Source organism: Culex pipiens, chromosome 3 (assembly GCF_016801865.2).
Source record: "Culex pipiens pallens isolate TS chromosome 3, TS_CPP_V2, whole genome shotgun sequence".
Lineage (NCBI taxonomy): Eukaryota > Metazoa > Arthropoda > Insecta > Diptera > Culicidae > Culex > Culex pipiens.
In genome coordinates this window covers 180,116,384-180,134,068 of record NC_068939.1, presented here as the reverse complement: position 1 = coordinate 180,134,068, position 17,685 = coordinate 180,116,384, and the positions used below count along the sequence as shown (strand labels likewise).

The window sequence follows — 17,685 nt, the reverse complement described above, 5'->3', positions numbered from 1 at the left end:
AAATTAGTTTATTGTTCAGTTTACATCACGCAAAAGTGAGTTGATATGATGACGTAAATATTTTTTATGAGTCAGCCAAATAACTAAAAAAATGAAAATCAAATCTTAAAATTGATCATAAAACTTTTTTTTCAGAAAATTTTGTATTTTCAAACAGCATTGAAATGCAAATCGTTTGAATTTCAAGTGAGTGAGTATTTTTTAATGCCTAAGCCTTAAACTGTAATTAAATTCCAACAAAAGAAAGGTTTAAGGTTAGCTTTTAGAAAAACATTTTTTTCAGAAATCTAAAAAAATTCGTGCGCGGCGAGGAGTCGTTCAGAAAAAAATCCTATTACTAAATTGAAGGTTTAAATGCGCTCTTTCGATTGAATTTTGGGCTGAAACCCGGAACTCAAAGTCTGATTTTTGAGAGCTCTTTTTCTGAAATACTTGAGCGATGTCTGTATCCGCTCTTAAAAATTTGTGTCTTCCATCATTGGAAAACTGCTCGTAAAACCCACAATTTTTATATTTCAGATTTGTAGCCATGGGGTCGGAGACGAACATTTTATTTAACGATTCACAATTTTCGACCAATAAATGTGGTCAAAGCCATTTTTAAGAGTTTTTTTTTGGACTATTTTACAGATAACACTATCAAATTACAAGAATTCAGTTTTAAACAAAAAACTATTCGAAAACATGCGCCATAAACTGAATAGGCCCAAAATTTGAAGCTTTTCCAAAATGTATTTCCAGAAATATAGACATATTAGTGTTTTTCGTCTAAGTTTTACCCTATATTTTCCTATTAAATTGTTGGTTTTATACAGAATCATATACTGAACATCAAATTCGAACTCCCGTTACGTTCTCGCTTGAAAGATCGACAATTTGTCAATAATAGATCGACAAAGTGTAATAGCGATACATATTTTGTAATTTAATCATAGACTAACATTAAAGACTGAGTACCTTTTATATTTTTCTAATAATGTCAATCCAATATGTTTTTCCTAATTAAATTTTAACACCTTGCGACCAATAATGTACCTCTGAAATTAAAAAAAATGGTATTCGAGGTTTAGCCTTAACAATTTTCGAAGCTTTAGGTCAAATTCTCACTGGGTGGTATCATTTCGTTTCTGAAAAATTAATTGCACCAATATATTTGTCGGAGTTTCATCGTTTTGTAAGAAAGGCTCTATTTCACTTTTGGTGATATTAAATCGGGTTTTTGATAATATGGTAAGTTTCAAAGAATAAATACGTTTAAAAAATCACAAAATACTGTATTTTCTCGAAAATACTCAAATTTTCAAAGTTTGCAATATGGGTATTGAACGATTTAAAATTTTGCTTGAAATACTAAAATTTTCACAATATGCCTTTTTTGTTGGAAAGTACTAAAATTTTCATGATTTGCAATATGGGTATCAAACGATTTGAAATTTTACTTACATTTTCAATATTTTAGAGTTCTGTGAATGAAATACTGAACTTTTCACAAAATACCGTATTTTCTTGAAAATACTAAAATTTATATAATTCGCAATATGGGTGCATTTTCATTGTTTCAGTGATTTTGAATGCAAAACTAAAATTTTCACAAAATACCTTTTTTTAGAAATGTACAAAAATTTACATAATTTTCAATATAGGTATCACATGATCTGGAATATTGCTTACATTTTCACTGTTCTAGAGTATTTTTTAAATGAAAAACTAAAATTTTCACAAAATACCGTATTTTCTCTAAAATACTCAAATTTCTATGATTCGCAATATGGGTGTCAAACGATTCGAAATTTTGCTTGCATTTTCACAGTTTTAGAGTTTTTAGAATGTTATTTTAAAATTTTCCCAAAATGTTTTGTTTTTTGAAAGTACCTAAATTTCCATAATTCGCAATATGGGTATCAAACGATTCGAAATTTTGCTTACATTTTCTCTGTTCTGTGAATGAAATATTGAAGTTTTCACAAAATACCGAATTTTCTCGAAAATACTGAAAAAATTATAATTCGCAATATGGGTATTAAACGATCCACAAATTTTGCAAGCATTTCAACCAGTTTAGAAAAATACCGTATTTTTTATTTTTTACAATACAATCTATTCAGTTTTTTTCTTTAGTTTATCGACTAACAGTAGTTTTGTAAGTGCAGTACAGAGTTTTGGGGGATCCTTTCAGCTGTGTATAAGGCATTTATCACAATGGATGCAAATAAAGTTGGTTGTAAAGGTAACAGAAAACAGGAAAACAACTCGTAAAAAACCTGTCACTATTGCTGGGAAATATCGTATTTTCTCGAAAATACCAGAATTTTGAAAATTCGCAATATGGATGTCAAACGATTCAAAATTTTGCATGCATTTTCATTCTTGTAGTTTTTTCTTTTGAATGAAATACTGAAATTTTCACAAAATACCGTTTTTGAAGTACTCAATTTTTATTTTCAAACGAAGCGAAATTTCACCTGGATTTTCGCTGCTTTAGGGTTTTTTTTCAAAAAGAATTGCTAAAATTGTCACAAAATACCGTATTTTCACGAAAATACTTAAAAAATTAATCATTCGCAACATGGGTGTAAAACGATTTAAAATTTGGAATGCTTTTTCATTGTTTAAGAGTTTTTTGAATAAAATACTGAAATTTACACAAAAATACCGTTTTTATTAAGTACTAAAAATTTCATAATTCGCAATATGGGTATCAAACGAAGCGAATTATTCTATACTGTTTTAGAGATTTTTGAGTGAAATACTAAAAAAAAAACCTCTAAAACAGAGAATGCTAGCATAATTTTCGAATCGTGTCACACCCATATTGCGAAAATTTGAGAAAATACGGTAGTTTGTGAATATTTTAGTATTTCATTCAAAAAAATCTTAAACGGTGAAAATTGAGGTAAAATTTCGCTTCTTATGATACTTATATTTCAAATTATGAAAATTTGAGTACTTTCAAAAAAATACGGTATTTTGTGATTTTTTTTTGTATTTATGCTTTGAAACTTACTGCATTATCAAAAAATATATTGTAAGCAAATGCAATAAAAAAATTATATAATATTGATGGACTAAGCCAATTTAAGAACGATTTTAAAAGTGAGTTATCGTCCGTTATCGGCGATAAAATTATCGCCGATAGAATTATCGGAATAACGTAACGATAACGATAACCATCATCGTTATCGTTAGACGATAATATTATCGCCGATAATTCTATCGATTAACACACTTGGTTGTAACATTAAAAAAAACCTTTCTGAGTGGTTTTGGCCATTTCAAATGTAGGGGTCATTTTTTACATAAATTAAGATTCTCCCAAGAATGAGCTTTTTTTTATTTATTTTTACATGGATGATACTTTGTGTGATTTTTTTTATTTTTCTCTTCAATCAAAATGGTTATTCAAATATTCAAAAATCTGTATCTTGAGAACAGGTATCCGGATCGGTTTGGAATCTTCGGCAAAGTTGTAGGTTTTGTTTAGGCTTTCTTAGATAAAAAACAGCTGCACTATAAAAATCATTTTAACATTCGACTTTTCGAACATTTTTTAAAATTTTAATTCTGAATTTCTTATAAACGACAAACAATGTCATCTTTTGAGTGATGGCACAACTTGGTAAAAATCATTGGCAGGGTTGCCAATTTTCTAAAAAAAATATGAACAAAATCTTAAAGCATATTTTGATGATGAAGATGTATAATCAAATGTGCATGCGTGTACCGTTTTTGAGATTCACCCAAAGATTTTTTTTTTGAAGACGTGAAACCGGATCTAAACAATATTTTTTCAGGAGATCAGAGAATTTCCCATAAATTCACTTAAAAAATAATAGTTTCGTCAAAAATTGACGAAAAACTTCATTTTATGAACCACTCTAATTCAGATAGGAGTACCCTTATCGCCAAACAAAAAAAAAATACGGATCTTATTATTTTGACTCCATGTTAAATTTGAGCCAAATCGGAGCACTTTTTGTTTAAATCCTTCCTGATTGACGTGGAATTGCTGTATCTCGTTGAACTTTTAATTTACGTTAACTTGGCAAACATGAGTCCGATTATCAATGTCAAAAAATTAAAGAACTGAGAATTTTGCCTAGCTTTTCATTAATAATATTATCAATATTTATAAATCAACCCTAATATTTAGAAAGGCCCAAAAACATTTATTTTCGACCATTTTGAAAAATCAAAATTTTTATAACTGCCGATAACATTTTAATCATCTTGTATTCTAGCTCAAAAGATGCCATTTTTCGTCATACTTTATTCAACATGGTACATCCTCGATAATCCGAACATTTTTTCTGTTTTTTTTTTTAATTTTCTTACTTTTGACATAAAATTCGAGTTCTGTGATCCCTTTTCAGTCAAAATTTAATTGTTGATGCCCTATTTAATTACAAAATGCATTTTTCAATACAGTCCTGACTCGATTATCTGAAGACCTTGGCAAAATTTCACTTCGGATAAACGAATCACAAAAAAAAGTTTTTCACTGTCTTATTTTTGGTTGTTGACCTCAAGTTTGACATCTAAACTTCTCAAAAGTGATTTAGAATTTTTAAAATCCAAGATGGCGGCCATAATGGCGGTGATGAAATTTGGAAAAAATGCATTTTTTTAATTTAATAGGCCATCAACTATAACAATTTGACTAAAAAGGGGTCACAGAACTCGAATTTATGTCATAAGTAAGAAAATAGAAAAGAAGTCGCATACAAACATTCGGATAATCGAACTTCGGATAACATAATCGAAATTTCCGATAATCGAAGCATCGTATAATCGATCCTGGGCGATATTTCAATACCGCCATTTTGGCCGCCATCTTCGATTAAAAAATTCTAAATTGCTTTAGAGTAGTTAAGGGCTTGACAATAAAAAACAAGACAACAAAAAAAGTTGCTTAGAAAATAATTTGCAGAGAAAGTAAAAAAAAAGAAAAAAAAATAGTAGATTGTAAAGTCCTTCCAGAAAAAAAAACATCAGCGCAAAAGTCATAAACTTTAATAGTTTCGATTCATCCCGCCATTAGAAGCGCAGTTAAAGTTGTTCATCCGAAAACGTCTCTCCAGTTCGGAGTTCATTTGCACGACCATCGTCAATGCCCAATTTGGGTCAAATCTGTGGCTGTGTGGTTCATGCTGGGTATAGTAAAAGGAAAAATTTATCGTCTTTGCCTATTCGCTAAGCTTCGCAAGCTCCGTCACAGAGACACCATTAATTGAGGGCCGTCATTTGTCACTTCTTTTGGTAACGCTCACGATGTGTTCTTAAAAATTAAATTTATTATATTTTTTGAAAATCAGTGGGATCAACTTGAAATTTGAAGTTTAATAAAAAATATAAACAGAAAACAGTTCTAATTTTTCAATGCAATTATTTATTTAAAATAAATCATAAATCAACCCCACCGTTCCTCAACAACCGACTTTTCAGCGTTTTATTTTTACTCCGGTCGTAACTTCCGCGCCACCGGAGGAAAACAACCCACCAAGAACGGTCGGATCAAAACCTTCCCGAAGGGGGTCCGGCGGCTGCAATTATCGAACTCCGGAGACTTCTCCCGGACACACTTACCGTTCGGTTGCCCTTGTGCTTGACGCGGCACTTGAGCACGGCCATGTCGTCCACCACCGTCGTGACGTTCCGCGGGCTGACGTCGTCAAAGTAGGGCTTATTGTCGGTGCCGAGGATGGCCGCCGTGTACGGGGTGTCCTCGGCGTCGTCCGGGGCGCCCGCGGGGCCAACCGGGGGCGGCGTGATTCCTGAAGAGGGAAGAGGAGAAGAAGAAATTGGGCCATTAAAAATCTGAAACTGCACGATTGCGTCGGCAGAGATAAGAGGATATTTAAATTGGACTTTTTTTAATGATATTTAAATACACTGAATTGCATCAGGGAATTTTAAAGATGAGCTGAATTTGATACTTTGTTGTTGAAATGTAAATGCTTAGAATATCTAAGATGTTCTTACATATATTATGCATTTTTGTAAAATGAATTTAGAGATATCAGAAAGATTAATCTTGATCAGCGTTTGTTCGGTATCGCTGCTAAAAAAAACAAGGTTTCCAAATCGTAAAATAAATAATTTCGTTTTAAAATGCCTTAAACTACTTATTTTAGACTACATCAAATGTTAGGATTGATTTCAAATTCTATAAATATTTTTTTTTGCTTATGTAAAGTTTCAAAAAGTTTGAAAGGATTTTGATCATCTTGATTTACGATCATTTCAATCAAACACTCAAATTTGACTCAAATTGGGTCGCAGAATTCGAATTTGATGTAAAAAAAAGAAATAAAAAAACTTTTTTTTGTTCGTTATTTGATTACCGAAGTCTCATAACAACCTGCGAATAATCGAGTCTGGACTGTATTTGTCAATTTTGATCGATATTACAATTTTTGTCGTTTTGGTTATTTTAGTCATTTTAGCTCGTATTGGTGATTTTGGTCGTTTTGCCCATTTGGATACATTTAGCCATTTTGATCATTTTCGCCATTTTGATCATTTTGATCGGCTTGACCATTTTGGTTGATTTGGTAAATTTATTCATATTTATTTTTTCCATTTTGGTCGAATCCGTAATTTGGCCGTTTTGGAAATTTCTGTCGACTTGGTCATTTTTACCAATTTTATCGTTTTGGTATTTTGGTTGATTTGGCTATTTCTGTCGTTTTAGTCGATTTGATTATTTTTGTCATTTTGGCAAATTTGAACGTTTTGCTTATTTTGGTTATATTGGCCATTTTAATAAATTTGGTCATTTTGATCGTTTGGCCATTTTAGTTGATTTAGTCAATTTATTCATTTTAATTTTATTGACAATATTGGTCGAATCCGTGATTAGGAAATTTCTATCGGTTTGGTCATTTTGACCAACTTTATCGTTTTGGTATTTTGATCGATTTGGCTAATTTTTGTCGTTTTGGTCGATGTGGCAATTTTTTGTAATTTTAGCCAATTTGATAGTTTTAGTAATTTTGGCCGATTTGCTAATTTTGGTCATTTTGGCTATTTTGATAAATTTGGTCATTTTGGTCGATTTGGCAATTTCTGTCTATTTGGTCATTTTGACTAATATGTCCGTTGTGGTATTTTGATTGATTTGGATATTTTTGTCGTTTTGGTCGGTTTGATCATTTTTGTCATTTTGGCAAATTTGATCGTTTGCTAATTTTGGCCATTTTGATAAATTTGGTCATTTTGATCGTTTTGGCCATTTAAGTTGATTTGGTCAATTTATTCATTTTAATTTTATTGTCAATATTTGTCGAATCCGTGATTTGGATTTTTTTGTTGATTTAGTCATTTTTACTTATTTGATCGTTTTGGTATTTTGGATGATTTGACTATTTTTGTCGTTTTGGCAATTTATTCATTTTTTGTCATTTTGGTAAATTTGATCGTTTTGATAATGTGGCCGATTTGCTAATTTTGGTCATTTTGGCCATTTTGATAAATTTGGTCATTTTTGATCGTTTTCGCCATTTTGGTCGATTGATCTTTTTGGCCATTTTGATCGGCTTGACTATTTTGGTCGATTCCGTAATTTGGTCGTTTTGGCAATCCCTGTCGATTTTATCGTTTTTACCCATTTTATCGTTTTGGTATTTTGGTCGATTTGGCTTTTTTTGTCGTTTTTGGGATTCGCTAATTTTGGTCATTTTGGCCGAATTGCTAATTTTGGTCATTTTGGCCATTTTGATGAATTTGTTAATTTTTGATCGTTTTCGCCATTTTGGTTGATTTGGTAAATTTAATCATTTTTTCCATTTTGGTCAAATCCGTAATTTGGTCGATTTGGCAATTTCTGTCGATTTGATCGTTTTTACCAATTTTATCTTTTTGGTATTTTGGTCGATTTGGCCATTTTTGTTGTTTTGGTCGATGTGGCTATTTTTGTATTTTTTGTCAATTTGGTGGTTTTGCTAATTTTGGTAATTTTGGATATTTTGATAAATTTGATCATTTTGAAAGTTTTCGCCATTTTGGTTGATTTTGTCAATTTATTATTTATAATTTTATTACCAGTATTGGTCGATTCCTAGATTTGCTCGTTTGGGCAATTTAGGGACCATCCATAAACCACGTGGACACTTTTTTGGTAATCTCGAACCCCCTCCCCCTCGTGGACAATTGTCCATACAATTAAAATCTTTTTTGTATGGAGCGTGGACAATCGCCACACCCCCTCCCCCCCTAAAGTTTCCACGTGGTTTATGGATGGTCCCTTTTGTCGATTTGGTCATTTTGACTAATTTGATCGTTTTGGTATTTTGGTTGATAAGACTATTTTTGTCGTTTTGGTCGATTTGGTCATTTTTGTCTTTTTAGCAAATTTGATCGTTTTGGTAATGTGGCCGATTTGCTAATTTTGGCCATTTTGATAAATTTGGTCATTTTTGATCGTTTTCGCCATTTTGGTCGATTGATCTTTTTGGCCATTTTGATCGGCTTGACTATTTTGGTCTATTCCGTAATTTGGTCGTTTTGGCAATCTCTGTCGATTTGTTGTTTTTTACCAATTTTATCGTTTTGGTATTTTGGTCGATTTGGCTATTTTTTGTCGTTTTGGTGATTCGCTCATTTTGCTAATTTTGGTCATTTTGGCCATTTTGATGAATTTGGTAATTCTTGATCGTTTTCGCCATTTTGGTTGATTTGGTAATTTTAAACATTTTTTTACATTTTGGTCGAGTCCGTAATTTGGTCGGTTTCGCAATTTCTGTCGATTTGATCGTTTTTACCAATTTTATCTTTTTGGTATTTTGGTCGATTTGACCATTTTTGTCGTTTTGGTCGATGTGGCTATTTTTGTATTTTTTGCCAATTTGATCGTTTTGCTAATTTTGGTAATTTTGGCTATTTTGATAAATTTGGTCATTTTGGAAGTTTTCGCCATTTTGGTTGATTTTGTCAATATATTATTTATAATTTTATTGCCAGTATTGGTCGAATCCGTGATTTGCTCGTTTGGGCAATTTATGTCGATTTGACCATTTTGACTAATTTGATCGTTTTGGTATTTTGGTTGATTTGGCTATTTTTGTCGTTTTGGTCGATTTGGTAATTTTTGTCATTTTGATCAATTTGATCGTTTTGGTAATTTTGGGCGATTTGCTAATTTTGGTCATTTTGGGCATTTTGATAAATTTGGTCATTTTGATCGTTTTGTCAATTGGTCATTTTGACCTATTTGATCGTTTTGGTATTTTGGTTGATTTGGCTAATTTTTAACGTTTTGGTCGATGTGTCAATTTTTGTAATTTTTGCAAATTTGATCGTTTTGGTAATTTGGCCGATTTGCTCGGTTTGGCTATTTTTTGTCGTTTTGGTAATTCGCTAATTTTGGTGATTTTGGGCGATTTGCTAATTTTGGTGATTTTGACCATTTTGATGAATTTGGTAATTTTTGATAGTTTTCGCCATTTTGGTTGATTTGGTAAATTTGATCATTTTATTTTTTTCCATTTTGGTCGAGTCCGTAATTTGGTCGTTTTGGCAATTTCTGTCGATTTGATCGTTTGTTTTTCTTTAATTTTATCGTTTTGGTATTTTTTGTCGATTTGGCTATTTTTTGTCATTTTGGCCAATTTTGGCCGATTTGCTAACATTGGTCATTTTGGCCATTTTGATAAATTTGGTCATTTTTGATCGTTTTCGCCATTTTGGTCGATTGATCTATTTGGCCATTTTGATCGGCTTGACTATTTTGGTCTATTCCGTAATTTGGTCGTTTTGGCAATCTCTGTCGATTTGGTCATTTTGGTCAATTGAGTGATTTCGACCAATCGGATCGTTTTGGTCATTCTGATTGATTTGGTATTTTTTGCCGTTTTGATCGATTTGGTTATTTTGTGCGATGTTCGGATGTTCGGATATTGTGTCGTTTTGGCCATTTTGATCATTTTGGCCGTTTTTGTCGATTTGGTCGATTAAGCCTTATTGATCGATTTGTACATTTGGTCGATTAGATGATTTCGGTAATTTTGATCGTTTTTACCATTTTAGTCAATTTGGTCGTTTTGGTCATATTGATGGATTTGGACATTTGGTCGATTTGGTAATTTTGATAGTTTTGGCCATTCCATAACATTCATCACAATAAGCGCTAAAATCACAAACCCTAAAAATGTTCAAAGGATTTTAATGTTCCACCATTCCGGAACCGACTAGAAGGGAACTTATGTAGTCAAGTTTCGTTGATTGACTTATGTCTTTCAATTCGACATCAATTCTAAAATGCCATCCGACATGTTAAAAAGCACTGATTTTTGCAAAGTAATTCAAAATTGATTTGAAAAGTGATTTTTATTCAAAACAAATATTCCAATCATTTGGATTTCATCGAATTTATATTATCAAAAAAAATAGATTTATTCAACTTGCGGTTTTTAGAACTTGAACACTGCACTGGCTCGGTTTCAAAGTGTATCAAGTTGATCACAATAGAGTCAACTCCAGCAAGTTTTGTTCATGCACACGACTCGTTACACCCAACAGGCCCGTATACACTTTCGTAAGCTCCATTGAACCCGGGGAAGATAGGTAATTGGGCTGGTGAAACATGCAAAATGGTTGCATGTAAGACGGCACTAACCCGTATCGTCGTTCCCTGCTCGTTGCTCTGTACTGCTCCCGACTCGTCCAACCGCAACGAAACTCGACTCGAACTTTTCCCGGGAAGCCATAAATTATGCACACATTTTGTCAAAAGTCGCTGTCTCTCCCACAAACTGCCCTGCTATTTCTCGGTGATCTTGGCCACTACTGTCAAACTTTTGCGGTCGACCCTTCTTTGGACCCCTGGAAGGCTTAAAAACCCAGTGAAGGAGTCTAATTTAATGAATAGATCAACTCGTCCCTGTGGGTACTGCCTCGGGGTAACTTGGACGCCTGTTGGTTGTACCCGCACACCACGCTGCAGACTGGCAGGGAGAGAACACACTTTTTGCGCACAGTTTGCCCGTTTTTGTCAGACTTTTAGAAAATTGCTAGTGAAAGATAAAACTTTGCTCGCAATTTCTCAGTCACTCTCTTGTTGGGTGAGGGAGGAGGTCTTCCCGTAATGGAACGGAGAGGAACACGTGACGCATCCGTCGCTGGGACGGAGTTTTTGATGAATTTATTCCGACTGGCAGAACTGGGGGAGAGTGCCAGAGTACTGCTGCTGGCATTCTGTGCAAGAGTTTCGTTAGTGTTACTTGAGCTCGGTAGAGCAGAATGTCTGAAACGGGGGGGTTGAATAATTGAGGTGAATTAAAATAAAACTTTTGCAGGTCAATCACGGCTATTGATAGGAAATTTGAATTAATGCATGGTATGGACCGAAGTTTTAAAATTTTCGTTATTACCATTCAATATCCATCAAGAGATATTAATATTCATCTATGTTAGTTCAGTGTTCAAACAATTACCCAAATGGCTTGGTACTTTCAATTTAAAGAATGCACCCAACTTTAGTGATATTATTATTTTGACTGATCGCCTAATGAAAATAAAAACTGAATTCGTTTCGATCGGTCATAAAGATGACTCATAAAATCTCCTCAACTCAATGTATTTCCATCCTTTTGACTTTCGTTAGAATTTACACTAAATTAACTCTTACGGAAGTCTACATTTATTGCTGCCACATTGTTAAATTATAAATTGTCCTAATTTTGACAATTGATTGATACGAATTATTGTGGCTACCCAGCTCTTACGAAAAAAATAGTGTAAATCAGCATCAGAAAAACACATTGCTAGCAAATTTTAAACATAATGTTAAAAAGTGTTGTTTAAATTTTGATTTACTTAAAATCCGGTTTCCTTGTAAAATCACAACCCAAAAAAGCAGTCATAATTTCTATTCAGAGAGAAATCTTAGTCACTGAATATTTAAAAAAAAAATAAAGGGATTCATGTAAACAAGTATGTGTATCGAATTTCCATTTTAATTTCTATACTTAATACTAAAAATCAATGTTGGTTTACTATGTAATCATTATTCGAATATTTTCAATTCTATTTTAATAATTGCATAGAATTCATTCTTTAGCTCGGAACATTTTTAAAGGGATGTGATCTTTTTAAAAAATAAGAATCATTCATTTTTTTCGATTTATCGCGAAAACCAATTGAAGTTTATCTGATGGTAAAATTTTTCTAATAATGAAAATCAATCTTTATCTCAATTTGTAGAAAAGTTTATGGCAACCAACAGCTTGGAAGAATATATTTGCGATTAGTAAATAAATTTAGATTAATATTCAAAAATAATTTCCACAAACAAAACAAAAGCTAGTTTGGCGCTCAACCTAATTGATTCCGAATCATTCAAATATTCAAATAAATAATGTGACAAAATTTAACTGATTATGGCCAAATCTTTGAAATATGGCTCTACACAGAAAAAAAAGTTGAATTTTGGAATGTTGAAAATTACCTCTTTTGTTGAGTAATATTACATAAAAAATGTGTAAAAATGTGAACCTGATGAATATTCATCAAAAACTGATGAAAATTCATCATTTTCTGGGGTAAAATTCATCATTTTTTTAACCACTAAATCTGTCACCATTTCCTGATGAATAATACCATAATTTTTTTCTGTGTAGTTTTGAATTGAATTCCAATAGCTTTGTTGTTGTTTGAAGTTAGTTTAGAAAAAATTCTAATGCAAATCCGCATCAAATATATGCCACTCAACATCATCATCCAGTGCTTCCCAAGCATAGATGTGAACACCAAGTACCTAGAATGCATTATTGTTACCAAACACAATGTATAATTTTCAGTAACAAAAACACAGGTACAGGGAAGAACAATATTTCATAATTTTTTAAAATAGTTTTTCACAAGAATTCAATTTCCCAAAATCCATTTTTTAATTTAAGAATTTTTTTGATATGTTTAAGGGAATAAACCCCCACATCTTTTAATCACCTACTGCCCAATTTTTTTTTCGTATATTTTCATTTTTCCCGTGTTTAGTAGGTCATTCTGAGCAACTTCTGTTCTACGAAAAACTTTACGTCTCTTGTTTAATGTTTTCTTGTTTCATTTTTGGTATTTTAATTTTATTGTTTGTTTTTGGTAGTATTTGGCCTTTTCTACCACCTCCTATCATTAAGTTTTGCCTTTCTATTTTTTTCATGTTTTTACAGCCACTTATTCAATTGTTTGATTGTTTTTCACATTTTCAGCTATGAATTGGCACTATTATCATTTAAATTTTAAATAAAATGCATAGAGGCATAGTCTGGAACACTACAAAAAATTACTGAAAACTTCTTTTTACTTAGAATGTAGGAAATATTAGTAAAAAACACAGCCAAAAATGATCCCTTAAAAAAATATTTTTTAAAAAATATTGGCAAAGTCACATAAAACAAGTCAAACTTGCAAACCTTAAATTTTCTAAAATTTCAAGAGTTCTTCTTTCCAATGATTTTGAAAGATGAAAAATCGGCTGAAAAAAGGATTTTTGACGATTTTTTCAATCCAAGCGCGTCTATAGACGGAGTTGGGTTGTAGAGATTAAAATTGTTTGACCTAATTTTTATTTAAAATCGTAAAATGTAATTTTAAATAGTAAAGTAAAGTAATCAATGTTTGTGATTAAGTGAACCGTTTTCAAATTACTTAACCCAAAATCAAACCATCCACATTAACGACCCCCGGGTCTTTTGTGGTCTCTATTGCAAGTTTCTGCTCGAACCTGGGAGTCCGAAGGCTTGAATGGGGAGAGCACCCAAACCTCTTTTTACTCCAAGGAACCTTCCACCCCAGTGTTTGAACTGACGACCTTTGGTTTGCGAGTCCAACCGCCGCCAGCGATTCCACCGGAGTAGGCTTGGTTTGATGTGTTATTTGTACTTATGGCATGGCGACAACTCCTACACCTGGAATGACTTAACGGCCTAACAACCAAGGCCGGGACCGACATTTTACTTCCTCATCCGATGGAAGGTTGCAGCAGATGGGAATCGAACCCAGAATCATCCGCTTACAAAGCGGACAGCGTAACCATTCGGCCACGCACTGCCTCCATTCAAGGTGAATTTTTGTCCCGAAAATTCCGGTTTTATTATTTTCTAAAATTGTGTCCTTAGGAAATATTCTGAACTTTTAGAAAAAAATATTTTCAGGAATGGACAATATTCCTGAAAATATTTTTTTCTAAAAGTTCAGAATATTTCCTATAATTTCGTCTACTGAGAAACAGCGTATAAAAAAGACAGGAAAATGTTTTATTTTTTATTTTTACCCAAACAACCCTCCATTTTCTAAAGTTGATATCTCAGCAATTTGTAATGTTAAAAAATGAAACATTCCTGAAATTTACCAACCTCCTTGATTTTTTTTAAATACATTTATTATTTCAAAATATTTTGAAAATTTTAATTTTGGGAAATTGTTTTTTTTTGAGAAAAAAAAAGTTAATAATGAAATAAAATAATATAAACAGCTGCCGAAATTGAATGGAGATTTGTACGACACAAAACGGCATCATTGGTGATAGGGAAGGCCCCCACAAAGTTGTGAGCCAAATATAAAAATACAAAAAAAAACTAACTTAATCCACCTATGTGGTTGATGCCTTCCTCACTTTTTACCAACAATGGGTAATATGAGTGGTTTGGACACATATTTCAGCAATTTTTTAGATCCAGAAAAATAAGTACCCAGATATAACTTAAGTGGTCATAACTCGAGACAGGGTTGCCAGATCTTCAATGTTGTAAGCTCGTTATAAAGGTCTCTCGATAACCTCATCAACGATGGGTCCGATGATGGATCCGGACATCGTTTGCATGCATTTAATTGAGATCCGGCTTCAAAAAGTACATAAATATCACTTAGGTGGTCATAACTCGAGACAGGGTTGCCAGATCTTCAATGTTGTAAGCTTGTTGGAAAGGTCTTTCGATGTTGGAAAGGTCTTTCGATAACCTAACCAACGATGGGTCGGATAATGGATCCGGACATCGTTTGCATACATTTGAGATCCGGCTTCAAAAAAGTACATAAATATCACTTAGGTGGTCATAACTCGAGACAGGGTTGCCAGATCTTCAATGTTGTCGGCTCATTGGAAAGATCTTTTGATTACCTAACCAACGATGGGTCGGATGATGGATTCGGACATCGTTTGCATACATTTAATTGCGATCCGGCTTCAAAAAAGTACATAAATATCACTTAAGTGGCCATAACTCGAGACAGGGTTGCCAGATCTTCAATGTTGCGGACTCATTGGAAAGGACTTTTGATTACCTAATCAACGATGGGTCAGATGATGGATCCGGACATCGTTTGCATACATTTAATTGAGATCCGGCTTCAAAAAAGTACATAAATATCACTTAAGTGGTCATAACTCGAGACAGGGTTGCCAGATCTTCAATGTTGTAAGCTCGTTGGAAAGGTCTTTCAATAACCTAACCAACGATGGGTCGGATGATGGATCCAGATATCGTTTGCATACATTTAATTGAGATCCGGCTTCAAAAAAGTACATAAATATCACTTAAGTGGTCATAACTCGAGACAGGGTTGCCAGATCTTCAATGTTGTGAACTCATTGGAAAGGTCTCTCGATTACCTAACCAACGATGGGTCGAATGATGGATTCGGACATCGTTTGCATACATTTAATTGAGATCCGGCTTCAAAAAAGTACATAAATATCACTTAAGTGGTCATAACTCGAGACAGGGTTGCCAGATCTTCAATGTTGCGGACTCATTGGAAAGGACTTTTGATTACCTAATCAACGATGGGTCCGATGATGGATCCTGACATCGTTTGCATACATTTAATTGAGATCCGGCTTCAAAAAAGTACATAAATATCACTTAAGTGGTCATAACTCGAGACAGGGTTGCCAGATCTTCAATGTTGTAAGCTCGTTGGAAAGGTCTTTCAATAACCTAACCAAAGATGGGTCGGATGATGGATCCAGATATCGTTTGCATACATTTAATTGAGATCCGGCTTCAAAAAAGTACATAAATATCACTTAAGTGGTCATTTCTCGAGACAGGGTTGCCAGATCTTCAATGTTGTGAACTCATTGGAAAGGTCTCTCGATTACCTAACCAACGATGGGTCGGATGATGGATCCGGACATCGTTTACATGCATATAAATGAGATCCGGATATATGTGAAAACACATTTTTATACATAACTTTTGAACTAGTTAATGAAACTTCAAACAATTCAATAGCGATGTATGGGACCCTATACCAAGTCGATTGCAACTGGTTTGGTCAAAATCGGTTCAGCCAGTGTTGAGAAAACTTAGTGAGAATTTTGGTCACATACATACATACACACACACATACACACACACATACACACACACATACACACACACACACACAGACATTTGTTCAGTTTTTGATTCTGAGTCGATATGTATACATGAAGGTGGGTCTTTGAGCTTTTAATAAAAAGTTCATTTTTAGAGCAGGATTATAGCCTTACCTCAGTGAGGAAGGCAAAATGGTCGAAATCGGTAGATTTCGTAGATAATTGCTCTTTTTAAGTTTCTCAAATAGCCTTTTCATTCTCGAATAAAAAAAAAGTGAACAGAACCTTTACTTTTGTGTTAAAAGTTCAAAAAAAATTGATTGCAATAGAATTGAAAATTGTACAAATATTACAAAGATATCCTAGAGCTATTTTCCTATCCTATTTTTCAAGAAAGGTTGACTTGGGATTCCCTACTTTTCCAGTCTGTAAGTAAAACAAATCGTAAATTCCCGCCTTTTTTTCCAGTTTTTTGCGATTTTTGACGTATTCCCATTTTTTCCCAGACTTTCACGACAGTTAAATTTTTAATATTGAAAATCGGACCAATAGTTTCCGAGACATCATCAGTTGAAAATTACAGGCAAGTTAGGTGACACTAAGAAAATATCATTTTTGCAATTCCGTCGTGAAACTACATACTTTTCCTGTCATTCTTGAACGACGAAATAGCCTACTTTTCTGTACCAAAAATAACAGAATCGAATAGCAACACTTTTCAAAATAAATGCTGAAAAGTTCTACTTTTCAGCACTGAAATGAGTGCTGAAAAGTTGAACTTTTCAGCACTTGTTTCGAAAAGTTACACTTTTCAAAAAAAAATTGATTTAAACGATTTATTGACAAAATACATGATAATTCGACTTAAAATTTCACTCAATGGGTGTTTTTCGAAATTGCAAAAAATGTTGTATGAAACTCGTTGCAAAACTTGATTTTTTCAGCACTCGTCGTATTTATCCAACTCGGTGAACCTCGTTGGATAAATGTACGACTCGTGCTGAAAAAATCCTCTTTTTGCAACTTGTTGCATAAACTACTATTTCATCGATTCGAATTCTTTGTAAGGTTTGTAGTTCAGAAACAAATTGCCCGATTTTCAAAGTGTCAGAGAGAAAGGATAAAAAAATTCATGGTTGTTTTTCTTTTAAGAAGTATAATAAAATTGAAAAATGAAGAAAAAAATCGAAAAATTTGAAACAAAAGAAGCTATAACTTTTCAATTACACATTTCATAAACAAAATGTAATGTACTTTTCGGTTGAAAATTAAATTTTGTTTCTTGTTTTGTTCAGGTTTAGGATATTTTCAAAAAATAAACAATCTTACTTGTAGTGATAAAAAAATTAAAAAAACGATTTTTTTCGGAG

The 17,685-nt window shown here is 33.0% G+C and overlaps 1 protein-coding gene across 1 annotated transcript in view; it reads right to left on the bottom strand.

Annotated features, from left to right (window-relative positions):
* Window positions 1–17,685, bottom strand: part of LOC120421442 (protein sidekick-1-like) — a 92,007-nt gene that overhangs the window by 23,381 nt on the left and 50,941 nt on the right. The window contains exon 3 of the mRNA XM_039584648.2: window positions 5,584–5,771. Within this exon, the coding sequence (XP_039440582.1) occupies window positions 5,584–5,771 (188 nt within the window). The remainder of the gene's footprint in view (window positions 1–5,583; window positions 5,772–17,685) is intronic.